This window comes from Thrips palmi, unplaced genomic scaffold, assembly GCF_012932325.1.
Source record: "Thrips palmi isolate BJ-2018 unplaced genomic scaffold, TpBJ-2018v1 HiC_scaffold_19, whole genome shotgun sequence".
Taxonomy (NCBI): domain Eukaryota; kingdom Metazoa; phylum Arthropoda; class Insecta; order Thysanoptera; family Thripidae; genus Thrips; species Thrips palmi.
In genome coordinates, this window is record NW_023144628.1 from 11067506 (window position 1) to 11094832 (window position 27327).

Consider the following 27327-nt stretch of genomic DNA (forward strand, 5'->3'; position numbering starts at 1 on the left):
CCTCCAAAGCCCCGTACCCCTACTCACTCACTCGGTTCCCTGCTGCCGCGTTTCGAATCTTCCCGCCAACTCCTTTTCTTCATTCCTTTTTCGGGCACCTGCACCTCCTTCCTCCGCCTCGGCAGCGACTGCAGCTCCATCTGGCGCGGCGGTCCGGAAAATTAAAATCGGGGAAACAAGTTGTTGTTGGGAAGGTCCGCGCGCTCTCTCTCCTTCCTCCTTTTCTTCCTCTCTTCTCCTCCTCCTCCCCCGCGGTCGGACGCGCTCAGGGGTCTTTCCCTGGGAGGCCGAGTGGCGCGTGGCGGGGCGCCGGTCGAGCAGTGCAGGCGAGCATGTGTCGGGCCCGAAAGGGCATACGATCATGTGTGGTCTAGCCCTTAATGGTAATGGTACGGGGGTCGACCATCCCGCCGCGCACGCCAGCCGGGCGCGTTGCCTATCCCGCTCTCTGCGGGCGCTTTCTCCCTCCCTCCCTCCCTCCCTCCCTCCCTCCCTCCCTCCCTCCCTCCCTCCCTCCCTCCCCCCCCTCCCTCCCTCCCTCCCTCCCTCCCTCCCTCCCTCTCCTCCCTCCCTCCCTCCCTCCCTCCCTCCCTCCCTCCCTCCTCCCTCCCTCCCTCCCTCCCTCCCTCCCTCCCTCCCTCCCTCCCTCCCTCCCTCCCTCCCTCTCTCCCTCCCTCCCTCCCTCCCTCCCTCGCTCCGCTCGCCCGTTATGTTCAATCAGCTGTTATTTTCGCCACCTTGGCATTGGCGCGCCTTGTTTGGCCTTCCCTTTGTTTTCTCCCCTGTTGGTTTTCGTGTCTCTGTCGACAAAAATTTCTTTCATTTTTCGCCCCGGGCCTCTTGTTTTGCGTGTGGGGACGGAAAAAGCCGGCGGACGGAAAGAAAATCGGTACGTGAAATTACCATCATCTTTATTTCTCAACCTAATTTAATTACACAGTAGCTTTTATATTACAACACTTTAATAATAATAATCTTTATTCATTATTCACAAATAGACATTTAGTATTGACATTCACTGAGAAGGGAAGACTATAAGAGGGCCGCCCTGGCCAACGCCCGCGCACTGGCGAGTCCACCGGGCCGTGCCGGGCCGCACTAAGGAATGAGAAAGAGACACTATCACAAGTCCGGCCTACTGCGCCTCTGCGCCACTGCACACGGCGTGGTCGCGTCACTGCATCATGTAGTTGGGGTTGTCCAGCCCCAGCACGGTGGGGCCGCGTCGGCCGCCGATCCGGACGTCGAGCGGGTGCCTGCCCTGGGGCTGCAGGCGGTTCCTGCCGGGCTGGCCGGGCTGGCGCGCGGACCGGGCGGGCGCCACCACCACCTGCTGCTCGCCGAACTCGCCGAACAGGGACAGCTTGGAGTTGGGCCGCGGCGCGCTGCAGGCGTGCAGGCCGGGCTGGACGGTGGCGGTCTGCGCGGGCTGCGCCTGCAGCAGTGTGTCGGCCGTGGAGGGCGCGGGGTCGGCGCACACGATGGGCGGCAGCGCGGCGTGCGGCCGCGGCTCCAGCACCAGCCTGCGCGGCAGCTCCGGCGCCGGGATCTTGTGCACGGGGACGTCGGCCGCGCCGTCGGCCGTGGTCCACACGGCCGCGTGGGACTGCATGGGCCGCATGGGCACGCAGTGGGCGATGTGGTCCGCGCACAACCGGTGTTGCAGAGGCAGGCTCCACACGATGGGCTTGTAGCGGCGCCACGGCCACGCCACCTCGGCGGCCATGTTGCGCAGGTAGCGGCACAGCCCCACCAGGAATACGGCCAGCAGGATGGACACGAGCCCCGCGGCGATGGCGAAGTACACGGCCACGCCCACGTCCACGTGGCGCGGCGGCAGCGTGTTGGCCCCCGTGTACGAGTCGGCCTGGATGCCGCCCGAGGCCAGCGCGGCCAGCGCCTCCTGGTGCTCGCTGGGGATGGTGATGAAGCGCAGCACGTGGTACTCCTCGCCGGACAGCTCGAGCAGGGTGGCGTTGGTGTCGGCCAGCATGTGCAGCGGTGCCTCCTCGTTGTCCTTGGGCCGCGAGAAGATGGTCACGTTCACCATGAGCAGCGGCTTGAACTCGACGCGGTTGACGCGCAGGTCGTTGTACTCGACGGACAGGCGCGCCGCCAGGTTCAGCTTGAGGTACTTGGCGAAGTCCTTCTGGCGCAGGCGCACCGTGGTGGCGTTGCCGGTGAGCAGCAGCAGGTACCACCGCGCCACGGACTTCTGCTGCTGCAGCTGCTGCTCCGCGTCGTCCTGCTCGTCCTCGGGCACGTAGTGGTTCACCTCGTGCACGTTCGTGTCCTCCAGGTCGGCGGGATGGTTCTGCTCCCTGGCGCGCTCCTCCAGCTCTCGCTCGCGCTCCTGGCTGTCCACGTCGTAGTTGCGGTACAGGCCGAGGGAGGGCGCTGCCGGCGCCGACATCGAGGACGTGGAGGACGAGGCCAGCGAGGCCTCGCCGTCGTCCTGGCCCGCCAGGCGGCTGCCGATGAGCCACGGCCCGTTGTGCTGCTTCGCCCTGTACATGTCCTCGTCGAGAACCTCGTTCTGCTGCACGTCGTCGTCCGGGAGAACGCCGCCCGTCTCGTCGTCCTCGTGGTGCGGCGGCGCGGGCGGCGCGGGCGGCGCGGTGGTGGACGCCACCGGCGTGGCCGACCAAGCTGCGGCGTCCTCCGGCTGCCGGAGGTCGATATTGAGCGCTCCCGTCTCCGTGCTCTCCTCCACCTCGATCTCCAGCAAGGACCCCGTCGTGCTGGCCGAGGCCGCCGTGCTGGCCGTGTCCGAGGCCACGCTGGTGGAGACGGGCGCGGGTTCGCTGCTCGCTTCGGGCGTCGGCGGGTCCTCGGCAGCCGTTTTTTGTGACGTCACGTCCGCCTTGGCACTGACTGTCCCGAGCGCGTCTGGCGTGGTTTGCCTTGTTGGCGAAGGCTTGTCGGTGGTCGGCCCGGGAGTCTTGAGCTTATCAGTAATTGTTTTTGCTGTGGCCTCGTCGGTTTTGGGATGGGCGGTCTTCAGCTTGTCGGCAGTAGTTGTCGCGGCAGGCACGTCTGTGTTAGAACTGACAGTGTCCGTCTCGGTGGTTCCTTCCAGTGTGGTCGCGCTGCTCTTGCCGGCCGTCTGCCGCGCGTCCGTGGTCTCACAGGGATGTCCGGAGGGAACCGTTGTCGTGTGTTCGCTCTGCCTCTCGCTCGTCAGCGCGCTCGATGCCGTGGACCTGATTGTCGCATCGGTCGCACTCGCCTGCTTGGTCGTCTGTTCAGTGGCCTTGCCTTCGTTCGTCGTGGACCCATGAGTGTCGGCGCTTATTGTCGTCCAGTCTGTCTGCGTGCTCGCAGCCTGCGCTGTCTGCGCGGTGGTCGGGCCGACGGGGCTAGATGGCCGGTCTGTCTGCGTGCTGGCAGACTGCTGTCCGCTCGCCGCCTGCTCGGCGGTCAGGCCGACGGTACTGGCTGGCCGCTGGTCGTGCGAGGTTGCAGCAGAGGGAAGACCTGCGCAACACAAAGACCCCTCTCGTTAACGACATGCCCGACAAGTGTGATGGGCGGGCGATGAAGTGCAACAAGGCTTACCTGGCGGCCGAGGCGTCGGGGAGGCCTCGTCGGGAGAGGGGCTGTGGGGCAGCACGGTGTGGGGCAGCACGGCGGCCACCATCACCAGCAGCAGGAACAGCGGCGCCAGCAGCACGCCTGCAACACGAAGCGCCAAAACACGTTAGAACGGCCGAGGAACGGACGGACGCGCAGCGGCGCGGTGCTCTCTGCAAAGCGGACAGAAAGAAAGGACGAGACAAAGAGAGTCTTTGAGGGGACAGCTCCCCTCCGCCTCCGAGTCCTTGGAGCGGGGTCGTCCCACCGCGCCCCGCCGCGCCCCGCCGCGCCCCGCCGCGCCGCAGATGTCGGCCCTTTGCGGATCAGGCCGAGCTCGCCGAGCTGGCGAAGCAGGCCGAGCGGGGCAAGCGGGGCAAGCTGCTGGAATAGGATGTGGTCGGGCCGTCTTATCGCGCGGGGCGGGTTGGGGTGGCCAGCCTAGGGCCAGCCTAAGGCCAGCCGGGGCCTGGGCGACTAGTGGCCCTCACATTCCCCGCCCCGCCCCGCCCAGCCTGGCAGTGACGGACACCACTCCAAGCTGGGCGCGGCGCAGTCCGTCCAAGGCGGGGCGGGGCGAGGCGGGGTCCGCACGAGTGCGTGATAAATCTGAAAGCGGGCGAGCGGCGTGCCGTGCCGTGCAGCGCAGTCTTTCGCCGCGCAGAGATTCCCCCGCGCTTTTTCCGCCCGACTTACCGAGAGAGACACATCGCGGCGCGCGGCGGGTCGGAAGGGAAGACCAGTTTAGGCGGACACGACTGCCTGCACTTCGTCACGCGGACTCCCATCCAACACGCGAGGGTTCCAACGGACTGGACCGCCCTTCGAAGGAGGAATCCATTGGTACTGTTACTGTAAACCCTCACGCGTTTGATCGGAGCCCTATTTTCGGAGCGAGACAACGCCAGCGCGGTGCCGCACAGTGGGCCAGAAGACCGGTGGAGGCGGCCAAAACTCGAGACGCGTTTCGAGCTCCAGAGTCGCTAAACAGGGCTCCAACCGAGCGTGTGACCCCATCAATGGATTCCTCGTTCGAAGAGCAAGGTGGGGTCACACGTTCGGTTCGAGTCCCATTTAGCGACTCTGGAGCTCAAAACGCGTCTTGAGTTTTGTCCGCCTCCAATGGTCTTCTAGCCCACTGTGTGCCCCGCCGCGACCTCTCTCTCCCTCTCCTCCGCCGCGCCGCTTGGCGCTGGAGCCGCCAGAGCGCGCTGCGCTGCGGTCTGAGCTTCCATTAGTTGGGATCAGTTAAGCCCCCTCGGCCTATCTGATCCGGCTCGGGTGGCGCCGCGGCCTCGGCTGGCCTCGGCCTCGCCGGGCGGTGAATGGGGTGTGACATATACGCTGACGTCACGGCCACGGCAGCCACGGCCCCCACAAAGCAGGGCCTCGGCCCCGGCCCCGGCCCCGCGGTCTGGCGGCCCGTCGTCGCCGCGGCCCTTGTTATGGGCTAGCTGTCCTCGGCGGCGCTGCGGCGCTTCGCCCGGGCCGTCGACGGGGCGCTCGCTTTGTGGAGGGCAGGCCGCTCTGTCTCCCTCGCACCCACGCGGCGGTCCCTGGGGGTGCGAGGGAGACAGCCTGCGCGTCGTCACTGGATGGTCGGGATGTTGGCGGGATTTACGCGTGGGATATTTATATTTATGGCCGCCGCTGCTGCCTGTGCGGCGCGGTGCGGCTGCAGGTCCCCGCCGGTGCGGCCGGTCCCCGGCGGCGCCGCGATGGCCCGGCGATGGCCCTCCGAAGCGCACTTAAGAGGCCTAAGTCGCGCCCGGGCCGCCCGCCGACCAAGGCTCGCCAAGGCAGGGCCAAGCAGGGTGGCGTGGCCCACTGAGAAATTGATGGTCATTATGTGGTTTGTTGTGGAGTTGAGCGCGCGCCCGGGGCGGCGGCCCGGGGCGGCTCGGGGCCCGCGCCGTGGTCATGGCCCCCCCGGCAGCAGTTAAGGCGGCGACCTTATCGTCGAGGAGGCACTGCAAGGCCTGCGAGGAATCCGGGTCGGGGAGTGCCTTCCCTGCGCGCACCTAGCCTCCTGCACCCGAAGTTCGTCGCCTTCTAGACCTTCTAAGCCTTCTAGTGGCGTCGCGCGGCCAGCACTTCGTTACAACACTTTTCCCTGCAATTAAGCGCCTCGCGAGACGCGGGAGTTTGGTTTGTTATTGCGGCGCCAACAGCCTCCAACTCCAGCAAGGCAGCAAAGCCACACTGTCACTTCCGTTCGCCGCGGCGGCGGCCTCGATGCCTTGATGACCGCGGCCAGATCCACTCGGTGCTTTCGGCGACAGCGGCCCCGCCCCGCCCCGCCCTTTCGGCGCCTGTTCGGGTGCGTCACTCGGCGTGACACGGTCGCCATTCGTCAGGGACACAACTTTTCCCCGAGAAAATCAATTTCGCTTCTCCTTCCTTCCCCCCTTTTGTCCCGTTTGTCCTTTTTGTCCTTTCAGTCCGCGGCTCCGCGGCCGTCGGGCTGCCGTCGTCGGGCCGCCAAGTGAACACGCGGCGAGATGGGATTGGCCAAGTTTGGCCGCCTTTGGCCGCGCGGCGCCGGCAGCGCGCAGCCCTTCGGCGGCACGGCGGCCCGGCCAGTCCTTCCGTCGCGCTGTCTCTCTCGCACCTAGACGAGGCACTCCATCAGTGGGAGAGAGACAGCGACGAAAGCGAGTTCGGAATCGCTCTGCTGGTGGCCCTGCTGCCCTGCCCGCTGTATAGAGCAATCAGGCAGCAGTTTGGGCGGGGCAGCGGGGCAGCCTCATTCACGGCCGGGCCGGGCCGGGCCAGGCAAAGCCGGGAGGCAGTTCTTATTGGGGCAGTCAGTCATTGTGGCGACGGCGACGGGCCCACGGGGCTCGGGCCACGGGGCGCGGGGCCAGGGCGGCGACAGCGAGGGGGTGAGGGCAGGGGGCGCCTATGGGGACGGCCTGCGCACCGTGTTGGTTGGTGCTGGCAGCCCGTTGTCATCGGGGCGAGGCAGAGACCGCCTCGTCGAATCGACGGTCATCACAGCTGCAGCTCGATTCCAAACAGTGCCCCGTCGCTCTGTCTCTCTCGCAACCCTATGCGCGATGCCCCACGAGTGCGAGAGAGACAGAGCGACAGGCTTGCCGGCGGTGCAAACAGCCTCGAAGAGGCGGCCTCGGACTCGGCGCACAGTGGGCCAGAAGACCGGTGGCGGCGGCCAAAACTCTAGACGCGTTTTGAGCTCCAGAGTCGCTAAATGGGACTCGAACCGAACGTGTGACCCCACCAATAGATTGCTCTCAGAACGAGGAATCCATTGGTGGGGTCACACGTTCGGTTCGAGGCCTGTGTACTGACTCTGGAGCTCAAAACGCGTCTAGAGTTTTGGCCGCCTCCACCGGTCTTCTGGCCCACTGTGCGGCGTCGTTGCGGTGCGAGGCGAGGCGGCGAGGCTGGGCGAGGCCGCCGACTCCATTACCATGTCTCATTGTCAATCCGGGCGGCGGCCCCATGCAGGCTCGTTCCGAAAGGCGTTCCCGTCGCTCGGTCTCCCTCGCACTCATAGGGCCCGCCTTGCAGCCGCGAGAGAGACAGAGCGACGAAAACAACTGCCGGTCCGGGCCGGCGCCTTGGCACGCCTTGCTTGAGCCTCGAGCCGCCACCGCACCGCGGCGCCACCGGCCGAGCCACGCCCTAATCTGGCTAAATTCTTTTTGTTGCGCTTCCTCCCCCCTTTCCCCCTCCCCCCTTCCCCCCGCAGACGCTGGCCAGGCCGCCTGCTATTGGCAGGTGCGTGATATAGTGTCTCCCTGTTGCAGCAGAAACTGGGCCGGCCCGAGCCCACCCTATTTTCGCTCTCGGCGCGCGAAAAACACGCGAGGAGCGGCGCAGCGGCGCCAGTGTGCCGGAGCACCCCGAGCACGCCGAGCACCCCGAGCGAGCGGAGCGCGGAGCACGCCACTTACTGCACCTCAGATTCAGTTTGCATTCTGGCGGGAACGTCCTCATCCCACGTGGGCGGCGGGGCGGGGCGGGGCGGGCGGGGCGGGGCGCAGCGACAGCGTTTAGCGCGTTTAGCGGGCAAAGTTTGCTAATTTCAAATCGTTTGCATTTCATTCCCAGGGTCCTTGGCCCCTTCCATTTCAACTTCGTCGCCGAGCGGGGAGAGAGAGGGGGAAGGGGGGGGGGGAAGAGGGCAGCCTGGAACGCGCGTGGGCGCAGACGGACGGGGTGCGTGTTGTGTCGGCGTGTCTCACTCGCACCTCATGAGTTGCGAAAGGGATAGAGGAAGAGACCTGCCGCTCGGAATGGGGTCGAGAAGGCGGCCGAGCGATTCCGAAGCAGTGTTTCGTCGCTCTGTCTCTCTCGCACCCTCCGGGACGCCGCATGAGTGCGAGAGAGACAGAGCGACGACACGACTCTAGGCCGCGTGCAGCCGGAGCGAGCCGAAGCGAGCCCGAGGGTCCATCGCGTTAATTTTAATCCAACGCAGCGCTGTATTATTGAGGGCAAGGTCTTTACCGTCGTTGGTTAATGGTAATGCGCGCGTGCAATAGGCGTAGGTGTTAATCCGCACGCCTCGCCCCGTCCCTCCCCTTCTGGGCCGCGTGCCGTGCCGCGCGTGCAGCGCGTGGAAGGGGATTACAAGTTGGGGCCGCATCCCGGCCGAGGGGGGGGGGCATCAGCTGCTCCCCGCCATGTCCTTCGGCATGTCCCTCGGCCTTGGCTCGGTTCAGCTCGGCTAGGCTCGGCGGGCTCGGCCTGCCCTACCCACTAATGGTGACTTAGAGAGGTCACTGCCTGCCGCCTGCCTGGACCGCCTGGACCCCTGGACCGCCCCCCACCCCCGAGGGCCGCCCCCCGCCCCCCGGCCTGGCCTGGCTTGCCCAAGGGCCCCGGCCCTATTCTGGCAGGATAGTAGTTTTTCGGTGGGGTGGGAGGGAAGGGGATGCAGCTGGGCATGAGAAAGGATCCCGCAGGACCCCTCGCTGATTCAAGGACGGTGGGGTGTGGAAGGGGAAGGGGGTAGGCTGGCCGTGGCTGGCCGTGGTCAGGGCGGGTTAGTCGTGTTATCTCCGGCCGGGGTCCGCCAGGCCGCCAGGCGCGTACTCTGTTAAAAACCGGCCGAGAGCCCAAGAGGGCCCGGCCGCCCCGCTGCCGTGCTCCGCCGTGCTCTGCCTGGCCGGGTGGAGCACGCCTTTTGTACGGAAAGATCCGCCCTCGGGGAGCTCGGCTTGCTTCTCGGCTTGCTTGGGCAGCCTGCCTTTGGCTGCCTCCTGCGGTGCGGCGGGGCGCGGCGGGGCGCGGCGGGGCGCGGTGGGGAGCTACGCTCTCAAAGGAGTATAGTTGGCTCCGCGATCCCAAGCCTCCCAAACCTCCCGAACCTCCCAAAGCCAACTTGGCGGTCGGACAGCCGGGCAGCGGGGCCTCGCGGGACGGCTGCGGCCTGGCCCCGGCCCTCCCCCGCCCCGGCCTGCCCCAGCCGGCCGCGGCTCAGTGGCTGGCTCGCTCTGCCCGGCTGTCCCGTCCGGCTCGGCGGCGCTCGGCGGCGCTCGGCGACCACTCGAGCGGTGCGGCGTAATGCGTGTGGTGAGCGAACAACGAACAGAGAGCGGCATCGACGACCCCCGTCCGCTCGGAACGGGTTTCCACCGGCAAACTCACCGGCCGGGAAGACTCCCCACAGGGGGCCAGAAGACCGGTGGAGGCGGCCAAAACTCTAGACTAGTGTTCGAAAATTCCGGAACAAACATTTGGGGAATATTCCCGAGACTTCCCGAGAATTCCCGGGAATATTCCCACTTGGCCGGGAACATTGCTTCATATGAACGATCACATTTGACAAAAGTTAAATCTGATACAAATTTTTATTGACAAGAAGCGAACTTTTTATTACGCACGTTTCATTTTGTTCTCTCTGAAACAAAGTAAATACACTAAAGTGTTTCATAATTATTAACTTGATACCTTGCACTTTCTACATTTTCCCCGCAAAAAGTAGCTATTTTTGCCATTTTTAAAAATTCCCGGAATTTCCCATTTTGGGGCTGATGGCCCGGGAACGTTCCTGGGAATTCCCTAATTCCCGGAATATTCCTACCCTTTAGAACACTACCTAGACGCGTTTTGAGCTCCAGAGTCACCAAACAGGCCTCGAACCGAACGTGTGACCCCACCAATGGATTCCTCGTTCTGAGAGCAATCTACTGGTGGGGTCACACGTTCGGTTCGAGTCCCATTTAGCGACTCTGGAGCTCAAAACGCGTCTAGAGTTTTGGTCGCCGCCACCGGTCTTCTGGCCGTGCTCCCCGAGCCTCAGAATAACGCGTCAGATTTCCAGTCGACTGTGATGGAGAAACATCGCCGGTGGCTGCTGCGATCAAAAACAGGTAACAAGGAGAAACAAATGCCGTTCCCCTCTCTCTCGCCCTCGACGAGGCGACGACCCCGCCCGACGTGGTGGCAACAGAGGCGCCGGAGTACACTGGGTGGCAGGCAAGTCCACCCAGTCCGCCAGGCGCCGCCAGGCCAGAGCGCGACTGGGAACTGCTTTGGAACTCAAATTAAGTCTCGCCTGGCCTCGGCGGCCTCGGCGGCCTCGGCGCGGCCTCTGCCTGCCGTGCTGGAGGCGGGGGCGTGGTGGCAGCAGAGGTGGCGGGGCGGCGGAGGGGCGGAGGCGTGCTGTTCGCTGAGTTTGCACTAAAGTGCTGGCCGAGGCGCTATGGCTATAGTCTCGCGCTAATAGAGAGCCCTCAAAGAGGCGGGCCGAGCTAATCCCGGCCCTTGACCGCCGAGGCCCGCCGCCCCGCCCCGCCCCGCCCCGCCCCGCCCCTCGCATCCGGTTCCAAACTACCCCTGGCGCCGCGAGCTTGGCATTCCCCAGCAACAACCCCACCCTCCTGCGGCGAGCAGTGCGGAGCAGGGCACTGCCAGGACCGCGCCGTGCCGGATGCCTTCCCGGCCTCCGCGTCGCCAGGTCGCCGCCAGGTAGCCGTCGTTCCAAGTGCCCCGATGTTCCCAAGCACCCGACGAAGAGCACGACGGCGGCGGTGCGCGCAACGCTCGCGCACTACGTACATGTAGTGCCCCATCATCTCCCCATCGCGCTCTCGCTCTCGCGGCGGCGCACACGGAAAAAAAATATCTTAGTTGTTACAGCTGAACATTCGTTGTGACAGCTAATGTGTTAGCTGATATGGCGCCAGCTAATGTTCTCAACTACCGCAGTCATTATCTTAGCTATAAAACATAACCCTCATTGCCGTGGCTACAAATTTTAAATTAGCTAAGGCAGACAGTAAGAGGTTCAGCTATGAAAACCATGATGCTTTTGCTACCGCAGCTGATAGTGTTTGCCGCGAGAGCCACTCCCACGTTTGCTGATCCAGCGTGGAGTTCTTAGCTGAGACAACTAATGGGGTTAGCTGCACGCGCAAATCAGGCAGTCCCTCGAAGCTTTTCTTCAACTGCGATCAAAGTTGCAAAGTATTTTTTTCGGCCCTCCACCCGGAGTGAGATTGGGGCAGACCTTATGTCACATATGTGTGCTTCCGTGGCTCAGTGCCTCCGAGCGCGGTTCTCAGCCAGCAGTCCCGGGTTCTATTCCCGTCTCAGTATTTTTCGGAGAATAAAAATTTATTAGCGTTTGTAACTGAGGGATTAGCTAGCTCAACAAATGTGGTTGGCTGTCGCGACCAGGCATGATTGCTGATGCTGCTAGCAATATTTTTAGTTACCACGACCGCTGATTCTTGGCTGGCCCCATATCAGCCAATGCATTAGCTGTCCCAACTAAGGGATTTTTTTCCGTGCAGCGGCGCAGCGCTTGACTTTATTACCTAGCGACCGCCGAGGCCGTGGAGGCTCTAGGCCGCGGGGCTGGCGGGGCCTCTCCTCTCGTCGAGCTGGAGCCACGCTGGAGCCACACTGTAGCCACGCTGGAGCTGGAGAAAGGGGATCTCTGTTTGACTTGCCTCCAGCCGCACTTCCAGCCGCACTTCCAGCCGCGCGGCGAGGCGCTAGGCGCTCCGGGCCGTGACCCAGTTCAAGCCTGCATGCGTGCTGCTGCACTCTGTGTGTGTGTGTGTGTGTGTGTGTGTGTGTGTGTGAGAGAGAGAGAGAGTGTGTGTGTGCCGCACTCCCATCGCGGTGGGCGGGGCGCCGCGTCCATCACGGGACCGACCGACCACCCTTCACTTGAAAAGCTCCACCCGGAGTCCAGCACAGCCAGCACAGCCAGCACACGGCGCGGCCCGGCCGGGCCTGCACCAGGATCGCGCCACTAATGTGTTTGAGGTCGGCCCGCACCACTCCGCAGCGGCCCGCCACGCCGCGCCGCGCCACGCCCCGCCACGCCACGCCACGCCACGCCACGCCACGCCACACAGCAATCAGGGATATGAACAACCCCTGTGGCCTGCTGTGTGCGGTCCATGCCGCGTGTACCTCGTCAGTGCGTGATCGTGTTGGTGTGCGTCGGTGTGCGTGTGTGCTCGCCGCGCCGTGAAACTCGAGTGGTTCGGCTCATGGCGCAGAAAAGACGCCGGGAAAACGGGAAAGGGCGCCCGCGGTTCGCCCGCCTCGCCCGCCTCGCCCGCCTCGCCCGCCTCGCCCGCCTCGCCCGCCTCGCCCGCCTCGCCCGCCTCGCCCGCCTCGCCCGCCTCACCCGCCTCACCCGCCTCACCCGCCTCGCCTCCCCCTCAGCCCGCCTCGCCCGCCTCGCCCGCCTCGCCCGCCTCGCCCGCCTCGCCCGCCTCGCCCGCCTCGCCCGCCTCGCCCGCCTCGCCCGCCTCGCCCGCCTCGCCCGCCTCGCCCGCCTCGCCCGCCTCACCCGCCTCACCCGCCTCGCCCGCCTCACCCGCCTCGCCCGCCTCGCCCGCCTCGCCCGCCTCGCCCGCCTCGCCCGCCTCGCCCGCCTCGCGCCGCCTCGCCCGCCTCGCCCGCCTCGCCCGCCTCGCCTCGCCTCGCCCGCCTCGCCCGCCTCACCCGCCTCGCCCGCCTCGCCCACTTCGACATTTGCTTTCATGGCCGAGGCGGGAAATGAGGACTGAAGGTGTTTTATTCTTTCACTTTGCCGCAGAGAAAGTGGAGGGGGAAAGTCTCTGTGGAGCCATGCTGGCTGTCACTTCCCCCCAGAAAGGAAATCACGAAAAGAAAGGCCCGGAGAAAAACGAAGCAACCAAGTATTTTAAAGATTGTCGTGTCTCATTTCCTCGGCAGGCCCCTTGGGGGGCCCTTGGGGGGCCCGGGTCGCCCGAGGCAGCGATGGTGGCGCCCCTAGCGGAGCCGTGGCCGCCTTGGCCGCCTCGGTCGCCTTGGCGCGGCAGCGAGCGGCACAGCCCACCATTAACGCGCTAACAGCCCACAATCGACTGTGATTAATGGTGGCCATCCAGACCACCGCCCCGCCATCCTAGCCACCACCCAGGGCTGCCGACCTGCGCCTTGAGAACCTCAAGGAGGTCCAGTGGCCGGAGAGGTGCTATGGTGTCCGGGCCACCTGGCGCACAGTGGGCCAGAAGACCGGTGGGGGCGGCCAAAACTCTAGACGCGTTTTGCGCTCCAGAGTCGCAAGACAGGACTCGAACCGGACGTGTGACCCCACCAATGGATTCCTCGTTCGGACAGCAATCCATTGGTGGGGTCTCATGTTCGGTTCGAGTCCCAATTTAGCGACTCTGGAGCTCAAAACGCGTCTAGAGTTTTGGCCGCCTCCACCGGTCTTCTGGCCCACTGTGTGGCGGCACCGTGGCGTGGCCGTGGATCCCTGCAGTCCCACCCTCCACTTGCGCGGCCGCGCGGTCGGCGAGGGGGTAAACACTTCATGAAATCGTGTACAGACTACTCGGTATTACGCTGTATTACGGAGGTATTACACGTGTATTACGGCCTTAAAATGCAAAAATTTGGCTCATTAGACGCAGAAATGGTATTACGACCACGTGTATTACGCGTAATACACGGTTTTTGTGTACAGGGTATTACGCGAGTGGTTACCCCCTCGGCGGTCGGTCGGTGCGCTGGGCAGCGCTGTGCTGCGCGGCTCCCGGCCGACACCAATAACACTTTGCCCGAAGCTTTCCGCTGAGAGCGGGCGGCGCGGTGGCCTGCCTGCCTGCTTAGAGCGCACTCTGGCGGCGCGTTTCAGAAGTAAAACTTTTAACCAACTGTGTTTAGACTGGGCACCGCTGCAGTCCAAACAAAGTTAGTCTCGCGGGCATTTAGTATCCGGCAAACACGGGAGAGGGTCTTCGGAACCCTATGCGAGGTACCTCGGCGCGCGGCGGGGCGGAGCGGGGCGGGGCGGGCGGGGCGGGGCGGGGGGGGGCGGGGCGGGGGGGGCGGGGGGGCGGGGCGGGGCGGGGCGGGTCGTCGTGGAGCTACTCCGGCGTGCCTCAGGGCCATAAATACTGAGCGCCGCTTGTTTTATCTGAGCCAACTAGCGCGGCCTGGCCAGGCCGAGGGCCAGGAGGAGGGCCAGGCCGGCAGGAATGTTCCTCGCGTCGTCCGTCGTGCCGCCGCGCCGCCCTGCACATTATCTTGCACGTTATGGATGGCTGAGCCCGCCGCGCGCCGCCGCTAGGGACGTCTCCATCGGCACAGAAAGGTGCCCTCGAACACCCTCGGGCCTCAGACACCCCTTCGGGCGGCCTCGGGACAGTCCTTAGCCCCCATCGGCTGCCCTCAGGCTGCCCCAAAAGGACTTGTGCCCAGCGAGGCGCACCGCGCGCCGGGCCAGGCCGGCTGCTTCCGGAGGGTGCGTTCGTCACGTCTCTGTCGTACTCGCGTGGATGGGTGGGAGGGGAGAGAGAGAGAGAGAGAGAGAGAGAGAGAGAGAGAGAGAGAAAGCAGTGCCCTGGGCGCGAAGGGCCGCGTCCTCGCAGTGTCACAGTCCAACACAGTGGAGGCCCATCGAGGTTTCACTCGCCATTGCACACGGCCCCCTGGATCGTCACCGCCCGATCCGCGTGCTCGATCTACTTCACTCAAATGGACCTGTGCTGCGGTGCTCGGGGCCCCGCCCCGAGACCCCCATAGAACTGGTGCCGAATCGCGTTTCGCATGGTCCAGTTCCGACACGAGCTTCACGAGCTTCACGAGGTTGGCGCCCCGGGGGTACGTACCCTCTCTACCCTCTCCCTCTGCGACGGAGTCAGGGTGGCAGTGCCCGCCAAGAAATCCCTTCTCTACTCCGGATGTCTCGATGTCGCGATGTCTCGTTTTCTCGATGTCTCGAACCCCGTGCCGGCGGCTACTCGCTGCTCCGCCCTCGCGGCGGCGCTGCCTTCGCCGCTGCTTTTGTTCTAATTGGCCCCCGCGGTTCCTTTTTACTGTTCCGCAGGAAGCTCATTCCGAACTCCGCTCTCGCCGCTCTGTCTCTCTCACTCTCTCGCCACGCCATGGGTGCGAGAGAGAGAGAGAGAGAGAGAGAGAGAGAGAGAGAGAGAGAGAGAGAGAGAGAGAGAGAGGAGCGGCCGTCGTTTCGGAATGAGCCGCAGGAAGCGCTGCCATGCCGGGGCGAGCCCCGGCAAAGCCACCCCACCCACCCCGGACCACCCCGGACCACCGCGACGACGGCGTCCCTGGGAACGGAGTGGCGGACGGAAGACGGGACGCGGCGCTGTTTGCTTTCGCGCTGCTGGAACCAGTGGAACCAGTGGAACTGGCCCGCTTATCCCGCGGCACCGCGCCAGCCGCGCCAGCCCACAGGGCCCTTTTAATCTTTTAATAATCCCCTGAATAGAGTGATTATCATTACGTATTACCGCTGTCGCGGCCTCGCGGCCTCGCGGGTCGCCGAGTGCCGGCCGGGCTGCTGGGTGCGCGTTTTGCGCAAAGCGACTCAGTGCTGCGGTCGGCCAGCACCCCACAAAGGCTGTTTTCTTGAACTAAGATTGAAAAGCGAATTGACTTGATTTTTAGCCAAATTTTCTCGGTTCGAGAAACGGATTTTAGTGTGAGGGTGCGTCGGCAGTCATCGTCCTGCTTGCTCTACACCAACGTGGCGCGGAGGGCAGGGCGTGGCGCGGGCCGAGGGGTCCGAGCGCCCCCCAGCAGCGTGCCGTGCCGCCGTGCCGCCATGCCCCGGCTTGCCCTCCATCCTCCATCCCCGCTGGCATTGTGTACATCCGGACATCGCTCGGCTCATGATGTAAAATTTATTGGGGGTGCCCCCGACGGGAGCGGGGTTAAGGGAAGACGGGGTGGGGAGGGGGGGGGGCAGTGCCTCCCGGCCTCGGCCCCGCATTGACCAGGGCGGCTGGGCGGGGGGGGCGGGGCGGGGGCGGGGCGGGGCGGGGCGGGGCGGGGCGGGGCGGGGTGGTCTGCAGGGACTGCTGTCCAGCAGGGTCCGGCCCGGACTCCGGCCCGGACTTTGGAGGCACTGCGTCGTCCTGACGGTCCTGACGGGGCCGGACGCGGTCGCCAGCACGGCGCGGTGGGAGGGGTGGAGGGGGGGGGGTCGTCCGTCCCCGTCCCCGTCCGCCTCCGCAGCCACCAACCGTATCATGTGCCCGCCGCGCGCCGCGCACCACACCCTTGTGATGTGAAGCCTGTCCATATCGGACCACACGAACGGACCACATCACAGCGCCAGGCCCGCCAGGCCCGCCAGCCACGCATGGCCGCGTGCCGCAGGGAGGCAGGCGGACAGACCGACACACGCCGACGGACGGCCAGCCAACAGTAACAATAATAATTACAATAACTGCGAGGTGCGGGAGAGCGCGGCGCGCGGAATAAACGAAAAACACGGTGGAGGCCTCGCCGCGCCTCGCCGCTGCCGATTGTTTAGCCGCCCCCTTCCTCCCCGCCCCGGTGAGTGAAAGCTACGCGGCCTTTGTGCGGCCGTGAAAGCGGCGCGGACGAACAAGGTGGCGCCGAGGGCCGCCGAGGGCCGCCGAGGGCCGCCGAGCCGAACCCCGAGGCCCGCGCACCGGGGCCCGAGCCCCGAGCCCACCCTGCCTGCCTGTCACTAATACCACTGGCAAGGCCTGGCAGTGCGTCGCAACGCCTGGCAACGCCTGGCGGGCATGGGGCTTGGAGGAAGCGACAGACTCTCTCTCTCTCTCTCTCTCTCTCTCTTCTTCTCTCTTCTTTTCCCTTTCATCATCTCTCCCTCTCTCTCTCTCTCTCCCTCACACAAACACACACACCACACCCACCCCTCACACACACACTCACACACATACGCTCACATTGACAGAGCGGCATTTCTAGGTCAGGACAGAACAAAAGGGGGCTCCTTTTCAAATTCTCGCGCCGAAACGCGCCGCTGATTCTGCTGCTGGCGCGTTGCTGGCGCGTTGCTGGCGCGGAGCGGATTGGGGAGAGCAGGGAACACACCAGGCGGCGTGCAGACAGACGTGGCGACGGGCACGGCGTGATCCGGACGAACGGCATTGACGCCGCGTGGGCGAAGGGAGAATGACGCCCTTTCACCGCCTGCTTGAGATTGATTTGATTTGATTTGATTTATTGTTTTTAAAGGTACAGTACAACGGACTGGAGAGTCCCACGAGCGTATGTACCGCTCTCAGAATAAACAAAGATACAAAATTGTGAGAGAGAGAGAGGGGAGAGAGAGAGAGAGAACGAGAGAGAGAGAGAGAGAGAGAGAGCGAGAGAGAGAGCGAGAGAGCGAGAGAGAGAGAGCGAGAGAGAGAGAGAGAGAGAGAGAGAGAGAGAGAGAGAGAGAGAGAGAGAGAGAGAGAGAGAGTTTGTGTGTGTGCGTGAGCAGCACAGCCGTCGCGCCCCTCCCTCCTCCTAGTTTACGCTCGATGCCTCAATCGGCGTCCCGCCTTCCCGGTCTGCTGCCGCGCTGTGGCAAACGACTGCATTACGACGGCCGGCCGAGCAATGAAACAAAAACAAGAAAGGCCCCAGCCAACAACAACAACAACAAACTTGGGTGGGCTGTGGCCGGCAGCAGCAGCAGGCTGGGCCAGGCCCATGGCTGCCCATGGCCAGGCCAGGCCGAGCGGAGCACCAACTTGGGGATTAGTTTTCGCAGTTTTACGGTCGCGTTTACTCGGCTGCCGCGCTGCGCCGCTGCGCCGCGCCTCGCCGCGGGATGCGGGTAAGTGTTCGCCGGGGAGGCAGGCCGCCGTACGCCGCGCCGTGGCACAGTGGGCCAGAAGACCGGTGGGGGCGGCCAAAACTCTAGACGCGTTTTGAGCTCCAGAGTCGCTAAATGAGACTCGAACCGAACGTGTGACCCCACCAATAGATTGCTCTCAGAACGAGGAATCCATTGGTGGGGTCACACGTTCGGTTCGAGGCCTGTGTACTGACTCTGGAGCTCAAAACGCGTCTAGAGTTTTGGCCGCCTCCACCGGTCTTCTGGCCCACTGTGCGTGGGCAAGGCCGTGGCACTGCAGCCAGGCAGCCAGCGGCAGCCAGTGGCAGCCAGGCAGGCGAGGTACGTACGTACACGCCGTTTTACGGGCCTGTAGTGCGGGACTACCTACTTGCGACGCATTCATATTCGAGTTGGGGGCGGTCGTACGGTCGTACCGCCGCTGCACGGCCCGTACGCACACACGACACGCGGGCACGACCCGGGGCACGACTCTAGCACCACTAACTCGGCCGTATCCGCCACGCGGCGCCGCGGCCCCTTCTGCGCCTGTGTGTGTGTGTGTTTGTGTGTTTGTGTGTGCTTGTGTCAGTGTGTGTGCCAGTGCGTGTGCTTGTGTACTGCCTAATCCGACACGGGTCGCCACAAAGGACCCCCTGCCCGCTCGCTCGCCCCAATATAAAGACCGCCGCGGACGAACCTCGGCGACGTAAAGGAGCCTGACGGGCGGCCGACGGAGATCGCTGCTCGGTGCCCATGGCAGGCCCACGGCAGGCCATCACAGGCCTAGGCCTTGTTGCTTTAGCCGTGCTGTTTGTGTTTGTGGAATGGGGGTGCAATCTCCCTCCAGCCCAGCCAGCGGGCAGGCCGGGCAGGCCGGGCACAGCGGGGTCCCTCAAGCCTCAAGCCTCCAAAGCCTCTCGAACGGCGCGGTTGTCCTTAACGGCACACCCTGACGGGCAGCGGCAAGGCGCGTCAAGCCGGGGAGGCCCTGGCATGGAAGACGTCCTGGAGGAGGTCCTGGGGAGCGAGTCCTCGCTGTCAAACAATCTGCCACGCGCGCCGCCGAGGAAACCGGAAGAAACGAGAGAGAGAGAGAGAGAGGGCGCCACAGAAAGTTGCTCCTCTCTCCGCCAGCCTGGCCGCGCACCCCCTCCAGCGCGTCCGGGAAAAAAGCCGGGTGACAATGAAGGCAGGGGTGGGTGGACGGGCCCCCCTTTGGGCCCCCTGCCCCCTCCCCCGATGGTTTTACCCGCCGCGTCCGGTCACCGTAGGCTCACCGTATCTAAGTTGGTAAATTGCCTCTCAGTGGCGCCTCCCCCCAAAAAAGGAAGCCAAAAGGGAAAGCAAAGAATAAAAGCAGAGCATTTTTTTCAGCACGTTGAAGCACCCCGCCATGCCGTGCCACGCCGGTCCGGCCCAGAATGTAATGCGATTTGCTCTCTCACTGTTTCTTTTATTTATCTCGCTCCCTTTTCGAGTTCAAACAGGAGCTTTGAGTGCGCGAAATACTCGAGAGCATTTCTCTGATCGAGAGAGGAGAGAAAACCGAGGCCGAGAGGAAATTTGGTCCGCGGAGAGGGCGGAGGAAGGAGGAGGAGGCTGGGGCTTCACAGTGGGCCAGTGGAGGCGGACAAAACTCTAGACACGTTTTCAGCTTCAGAGTCGCTAAACAGGACTCGAACCGAACGTGTGACCCCACCAATGGATTCCTCGTTCGGAGAGCAATCCATTGGTGGGGTCACACACTCGGTTCGAGTCCCATTTAGAGACTCTGGAGCTGAAAACACGTCTAGAGTTTTGTCCGCCTCCACCGGCCTTCTGGCCCACTGTGGGCTGCTGCAGGGTGCAGGGTCAGCGCCCGCGAGGCGGCCCGGACCCGCCCGCCGGGCATGGCCGTCCGCCGGGCGGCCTATCTCGCCGTCCGCAGGCGCCCGCCGCACCGCACCGGGCCGCCGCGCCGCCGGGCTCCAGTTACGGCCCCGGGCTATTTGTCACGGGTTCAAATCCTCGTTGGGGAGCCGACATTTTTAGGGTCCGCGGGGAGGCCTTGTAGCATTTATCTGGCATCGACAGAGCCAGGGGCGGGGCGGGGAGGGGGGATCCTAATGACGGAGCGGGCTGGGCCGGCCAGCGGGCAGCGGCAGCGGCCACTACAGCACCGGCCATATCGGCAGCCCCGCACGCCTTTTTGATGTGGCGCGCTAAATGGGAAAACTAACGCAGGCTAAGCACACACACACACACACACACACCTGGCCGATAATTGAAAAGGCTTGCAGTGTACACAGGACTCCAATCAGGGCGCGGTGCTCCACGGGGCGGTAATGACCCGTGTCGGCGGCAGGGCCGAGGCTGAGGCTGAGGCTGAGGCTGAGGCCGGCCAGGGACCGCACAAAAGAACATGGCCCGCAAGAATACCCGGCGAGTCGGGAGGGAGGGAGAGGGAATGTACTCCAGTAACTGTTTTTCTATATCCGCGCCGCCCTCGGCGCGCCGCCCCCGAAGCCCCCGCCGCCCCCGCCCGCCGCCCCCACCGCCTCCCTGCCGTCCGGCGTGAGATTAAAGCGCCCTGCATTCCGGACTGACGCCCGCTTCCTCTCTCTCTCTCTCTCTTCTCTCTCTCTCTCTCTCTCCCTCTTTCTCTCTCCCTCTCTATCCCCTCCTCCCCACGCGCACGACTGGCAATTACCACAGCAATTAATGCCAGCATTTGGCATTCCAAGGCGCGGCCATGGCACGGCCTGGTCCAGCGGCCGGCCGGGCAGCCAGGGCAGCCAGCATACCACCCCGCCTGCATAGGGATGGGCAGCTGGCGCCCCGCCACGCCCCGCCACGCCCCGCCACGCCCCGCCCCGCCCCGCCCCGCCACGCCCCGCCACGCCCCGCCACGCCCGGCCCTCACGTGGCGCAGGCGACGCGCATGCCTGCCCAGCCCAGCTGAGCTATTCCGAAAACCTTTCGTCGCTCCGTCTCTCTCGCACCCCTCCGGGACGCTCCACAGTGCGACGACAGAGATGGAGAGATACAGGACTCCTCGGAATCAGTCTCCAGGGCGGGGGAAAGGGTTGGGGCCCAGCCAGGCGGGCACCCTGCCTGCGTGCCGCCGAGTGATGTCCGCGCTGAGAGAGAAAAAGATGGATCGCTTTCATCTCTTTTCCCGCTACATTTCACCATAACGCAGCTCCGTTTTATTACAAACGGGTTTTTTGTTTTCGTGTTGCGTGCGTGAAGCTCGTGGACCTAGTGCTAGATCGAGGGCTTGACCTCTCGTGCGCGCCTGCGCAGCGCTGCAACGCAGTAACGCAGTAACCGTAGCGCTGCAGCGTCGCAATAAGCTTCCCTCCAATTTTATGACAATTTGGCCGAGCGCAGCGCGCGCTTTCCACATTCTGCAGCGACACACACACACTAGCACACCTACACACACAAACATACATTCACTCACACACATAGACAGAGACACAAAACACACACAGCACGCGACGGGCACGGGATCGGACACGCTGCTGACACGACGCGCAGGTGTCACACCGGAATTGGCACGATTGGCACACACACATACACACGCATACACACACACACCACGCCGATGGCGGCTGTGGCAATGCTGCCGAGGCATTGGGCATTTATGGCTGCGCCGTATGGCCTCCAGCAGAGCAGGGCCTGTACGAGCGGCATGAGGTGGGGCGGGGCGGGGCGGGGCGGGGCGGGGCGAGGAGGGGCGGGGCGGGGCGAGGCAGGGCGGGGTGGGGGTGGGGTGGGGTGGAACCGCTGCACATCCGTCCCCGGAGATGGTCGCCGTGCTGCGTTCTCCGTTCTCCCCGTATAACCTTATCACTTCTCCGATACGCTCCGCTACGCTGCACCACTAAATCCCACTCAGCCCGCCCGGATCCAGGCAGCGCGAGGCAGCGCGAGACAGCGCCGCGAACCATCTCCTCTCCGGGACTCGCACGCCGCTATCACGTGCCATCTGCTCCGTCTGCGCTCCACTACGCCGTGCTCGTCGTCGGCCTCGTCGTCGTCGTCGTCATCGTCCTGGACGCAGCGGGGAAATGCCGTGGCGCGCGCGGAAATCGACAAAGAATGAGCTTCGGTTTATTGTTTTCGTTTTTCGCCGGGGGCATCAGTTTGCCTGGCCGAGCGATTCCGAAACAGGCGCTGTGTCCCTCTCGCAGCCCTACGGGTCTGCCCAGGAGTGCGAGAGAGACAGAGCGACGGCCTGCGCGGCCTGCAGGCGCACGGCGGGGAGGCGCACCACAGTGGGCCAGAAGACCGGTGGAGGCGGCCAAAACTCTAGACGCGATTTGAGCTCTAGAATCGCTGAACAGGATTCGAACCGAACGTGTGACCTCACGAACGGATTGATCTCCGAACGAGGAATCCATTGGTAGGGTCACACGTTCGGTTCGAGTCCCATTTAGCGACTCTAGAGCTCAAAACGCGTCTGGGGTTTTGGCCGCCTCCACCGTTCTTCTGGCCCACCGTGCGCACCGAGGAGGCCGTCTGGTGGCGAGGTTGGACTCGGAGAGCGCAGGCGGCAGGCGGGAGGCGGCAGGCGGGAGGCGGCAGGCCGCAGGCAAGTGGTGTGAAAATGGAAACTAAGAGCGAAACAAAACACGTACACGCCAATTTGCATATGGAAATCAACGACGGGACGGGGCGACGGGGCGACGCGCGGCGGAAGGGACGGCGGCGGCGTGGCACTGCCAGGGCACTGCCAGGGCACTGCCAGGGCACTGCAGACTCATTCCGAACAGTCGTTCCGTCGCTCTGTCTCTGTCGCGCTCGCGGGGCGTGCCGGACGGGTGCGACAGAAACAGAGCGATGAAACGACGAATCTCTTCGGAATCGCTCTGCTGGCGCTGCTGGCGCTGCTGGTGCGGCAGGTCACGATGGAAATCAGAAGAACTTGCGGCCGGGGGGAGGGAGGAGGGGAGGGAGGCGAGTTTGGTTGTTGTTCGGTGAAACTTACAGCTCTGAATTAAGTAGTGGGTATAACAAGTTTGCGCTAGTGGTCGCCGCGCCCCGCTGGCACCGCCAGCACTCAAAGGGGCTCCCGACCGCCAACGGCGCCAACGGCCAGGCTTATCGTTCTGCGGCCCGTCCGGCCTGGAGGGCGTCCTGGAGGGCGTCCTGGAGGGCGGCCTGGAGGGCGTCCTGGAGGGCCCCTCCGGCCCGGGGCGGTATCGGCGCGCTCTCTAAACTCCGGTGCCCGGAGGCCGAGCCGCCGAGGGCATCTGCCTGGAAATAAAACAACTTTCTGGAGGTGCAGACCGCAGGGCCGCGGGCGAGCGCGGTGGCGCCGCTCTCGGTGCTTTGGCTGCTGTCGCTGCTGTCGCTGCTTTGGCCCCGTCATGCCGAAGAGCCGTCGCATCCACGCCACTGGCAGGCCCCGCGGCCCTGCAGCAGTGGGAGTGAGGCAAGACCGCTCCCAGCTGGCCGACCCCGAGCGAGGGCGTCCTGTCCCGCCGGTCGGTCTCTCTCGCGCCGACGGGGCGCCCCACGAGTGCGAGCGAGCGAGAGGGGCCTCCCGCGCGGAACCGGCCTGACCCGGGGATATGAAGAGGCGGCCCAACGGCCCTCGGGGGAGAGGGGTGGGGAAGGGGGCGAGGAAAATAATGGAAATAATCTAAGCTGAAGGAGAGGAAGGGGAAGGCAGATAGCAGCCAGGGCCGACGGCCCCGACGGCCCGGACGGCCCGGACGGCCCGGACGATGACGGACGGAAGGAATGAAGACTGCGAGATAAAGAAGGAGGGAGTGAGGGGGGAAGAAGGATGGCGGCCGGAGCGGCGCAGAGCGGCACACTTCGTACTTCGTGCGGACAAAGTAATGCCCTTACCGAACGCAGTGTCAACTGCAAACATGGGCGCCGCCGCTCACAGTTGGTGCAAGGGAAGTTTCGCAGCACCACACACACATACACACACGCGAGCGCGCGCTGACTCACACTCGCACGCAGGCGCACACATCGCAGCGAGATTATTTGTTCCCATTTCGCGTCGCATTCTCTCTGTTTCTTTAAATGCGAGTCTATTTACGGACAGAGCCCGCGGCCCGGCCATGGCCCGGCCAGCCACTGCCCTGCTGGCCTAAATTACCCTGTGCCGACATCCGAATGTCGCGCGAGCCAAGATGCAGATTGCTTTGAGTGGCTTCCCGTTTCGCCCCACCCCCCCTCTCGCGGCGCGCCGCCCCCGCGCCACCCCCGCCTCCCTGTTGATTTGGTGTATCAAAGGCTGAGTGCGGACGGACGTCCCGCTGGCCGCCAGGCAGGCAGGCAGGCAGGCAGGCAGGCAGGCAGGCAGGCAGGCAGGCAGAGGCAGCAGGCAGGCAGGCAGGCAGGCAGGCAGGCAGGCAGGCAGGCAGGCAGGCAGGCAGGCAGGCAGGCCGCCGCCGTGGCGCGAGGCGCTAGGCCGCTACGCGCTACAACAGAGACACAATAGATTCTCTCCACCCTTCGTTCCATCGCCCCCAGCGGCCCGGCGGCCCCCGGCGCCCCCCGCAGCCCTCGGCCTCGCGCACGCCAACGCACCGCGGGCGCCCCGCGCTCGGCCATGGCTCAGCCAGCCGCGCGTGTCAGGCTCGAATGTCGCAAAGTTGCGCGTAATTTCCGGTATCCGTGTCCCGCTCCTTTTTCTGTTTTGTTGTTGTTTTTTTTAAACGCCGGAAACTCCAGCCGGTGCGCCGGGCGGGTCGGCGCACCGCTGTTGTCGTGCGGCCGCAGTTTGGACAAGTGGTAACACTGCTTGGCTAATGAATGAAAAACAAACTCGTTGGCGTGCATGCCCGTTTTTGCCCTGCTGGGCATGCCGGCAGCAGCGCCTCCGAACAGCCCCGTGTGTGAATAATGCAAAGAGTCGCAGTCGGAGAGAGAGAGAGAGAGAGAGAGAGAGAGAGAGAGAGAGAGAGAGAGAGAGAGAGAGAGAGAGAGAGAGAGAGGCAGGCACAGAGAGACAGGAGGTGGGGCGTGCAATGGAGCGCGAACGGTGCACGACAGAGACAGCACCGGGCAGGAATCAATTTGGAGGGGGGCCGTGCCGTTTAATGCGCTGCACTAGTCCGCGTTTGGCGTGCCTTGCCGTGCCGTGCCGTGCCTTGCCGCGCCGCGCCACGCCGCGCCGCTGCTGTCAGGGACAATATTTGTCTCGTCGGGGATTGGGCCATTTGACGCGTGACCGATCAGACAGGCAGGCAGACAGGCAGGCAGACAGACAGGCAGACAGGCAGGCAGACAGGCAGGTAGCGTGAGACTATTTGTTCGCCACGTGTCCGACACGTGTGGCCCACTCTCCGCACACTTCAGCCGCGCCCCGTCCCCCATTGACTACGCGCCAGTTTTGCGCTGTACAACTTCGGAGCGTGACTCTCCAGACCGAGCCGTCCACCGCTGACGTCGCTCCGAACGGTCATTTCATCGCCCTGCCTCCGTCGCACTCCCAAGGGACGCCCCGCAAGTGCGACGGAGACAGAGCGACGACACGACGACTCTTTGGAAGCATCGCTGCTATGGCCTGGTGCGGAGAGGCGCGGAGTGGCGCGGACTGGCGCGGACTCGCACCGCACCGAGCTTTGAATCGCGTCCTCCGCCGCAGAACCACGCAGAACTCGGTGGCCCAGTTGGCTGGGTTGGCCCGGTCGGCCCGGCCGGGTCGGCTTGGCCTGGCTTGGCCCCGCCGAGTCGGAACTTCTACGGCGGGCTACGCCGGCCCGGTCCTTTCAGGTTCGACTCCCGGCCGCGGCGCGCCCCGCACGCCACGCACGCCGCGCACACTTTAGCACTCCTCATTCATCGCCGCGTAACGCTCGCCAACTTGGGCCCTGTGAGTTACTCCAGCAATGAGAGCGAATGTTTGTCGCAAACGGCTTGTTGGCAGGGCTTGCGTCGGCTTGCGCGCGCTTTTTCCGGTCTCTCTCTTTTTTCGCCTCCTTTTTTGGCGAGGAGACAGAGACGAGTCTGGCAAGCTGCGCGAGCAGCGCCGTGACCCTGGGACAATTGGCACCACCCCAAGTCGCGGCCAGTCCGCGGCCAGACCCGCCCCGCACCACGCCGCGCCACGCCGCGCCACGCCGCGCCACGCCGCGCCACGCCGCGCCACGCCGCGCCACGCCGCCAGCGCCGCCCACGCCGCGCCCCGCCGGCACGGCCAGCGCCACGCCCGCCAGCCGCGCCCGAGCCGCACCACCCGCGCCACGCCGCGCAGCGCCAGCCCACGCCGCGCCCGCCGCGCCACGCCGCGCCACGCCGCACCACGCCGCGCCACGCCGAGTGAGGTTAGGGGCCAGAACAGCTGCACGGTGCGGAGTCGTCCGCTCCCGAGTTCGCCTCCGAGGCCGTCACCAAGGCCGTCGCCGAGGCCAGCCAGCCGGGCCGGCGCGCACCGCTACAGTGCACTCACCTGAAGGACGTGGCTGCTGCATGGCGGCGCGTCGCTGTCTATTCCAAAATCACGTTCGGCGCATGACGCGCGTGGAGCTGCGTTGTCGTCGCGGCGCTGTCACCGCGTTGTCACCGCGTTGTCACCGCGTTGTCACGCGTCACGAGCCGCGGCGTCGCCGCCACGGCAGTGGCATGACGATGAGGTGCGCGTCGAGCAGGGCGACGTCGGCCGCCGTCATGGCAGCGCGCCGAGGCGGGGCGCTGGCGGGGCGCTGGCGGGGCGGCGCCGCGAGAGGCCCCGCGCGGCGAAGCGACGCCACGGGGATGCCACGGGAGGCTCGGTGAGGGCGGCCGCTCTGGTGTCGCTCTCGGGGCGGTGGGCGCTGCACTGACTGCGCGGCCGCGGGGCAGGACGGCAGGACGGCCGGGACGCCCAGGACGCAGGGCCGGGACCAGCAGCTTCTGCCTCCAGCCGCCAGAGAGCGCTCCGGGAGCATGCGCAGGGCTACCCCTTTGGAGGCCCCTCCGCCCCGCAGGCGGCAGGGCGTCGCGGCGAGAGGAGGGGAGGGGAGGGGGCGGTGGGGCGTCGCCTGGACCCGCCGCGTCGCCGATCGCCCAGGAGTCGCATATCGAATGGCTTGCGAAAATCGCTTCCTATAACGGTCACTGTATATACAGAGTGCGCCGCCCTCCGCCCTGTGGCAGTGGCGTGCCTGGCGTGCAGTGCGGGGAGGGGCAGCGGAGGGGCAGGGGGTGGCCGCGGGGTGGGGGAAGGGCTCGTGCACTGTGCGCACTGTGCCAGTGGGTCGGCTGGGAGGCGGCGGGGCGGCGCTGGGGCTGAGCTGGATCCGATGGGGTCCCACGGCGACAGCTTCCTCCAATTTACCCAGCAGGCGTGGAGGAGGGGGGGGGGACCGCGGCAAAGAACAAGATGAAGGGTCTTTATCACCGAGGCCGTGTGGCCCTGCGTGATGCACGGACCTCCGCCTCCCCTCCCCGGTCCATGTCATGTCAATGTCGCCTCCAAGATGCTGCTGGGCTAGCCCGGCGCGGCCCGACACGGCCCCACGGCCCGGTGCTGCGCGGCGCGCGGCGGGTCGTCAAGGGGACGGCCACACCCTGTCTGACGGGCTGGCTGGCTGGCTGCCCCGTCTGCCCCGCCTGGCGGCTCTGCCTTAATGAAGGGCGCCGTGGCGGGGCGGGGCGGGGCGGGGCGGGGCGGGGCGGGGCGGGCACGAGGTGGCCAGGTGTGGCAAATGAATTCCCCCTCGGCCCGCCCTGCCCCTGCAGACTGATTCCGTGCAGCGTTTTCGCTCTGCCTCTCTCGCACTCGCACG

At 65.2% G+C, this 27327-nt stretch overlaps 1 protein-coding gene across 1 annotated transcript; it reads right to left on the reverse strand.

Moving 5' to 3' along the window:
- Nucleotides 1–894: 894 nt before the first annotated feature.
- On the reverse strand, nucleotides 895–26221 carry LOC117646374 (agglutinin-like protein 1). The gene is made up of 3 exons (XM_034387255.1): nucleotides 26010–26221; nucleotides 3559–3675; nucleotides 895–3477 (listed from the first exon to the last, which is right to left on the reverse strand). The coding sequence occupies exons 1-3, from the start codon at nucleotides 26029–26031 to the stop codon at nucleotides 1175–1177; spliced, it is 2442 nt and encodes an 813-aa protein (XP_034243146.1). The 5' UTR covers nucleotides 26032–26221; the 3' UTR covers nucleotides 895–1174.
- Nucleotides 26222–27327: the final 1106 nt, after the last annotated feature.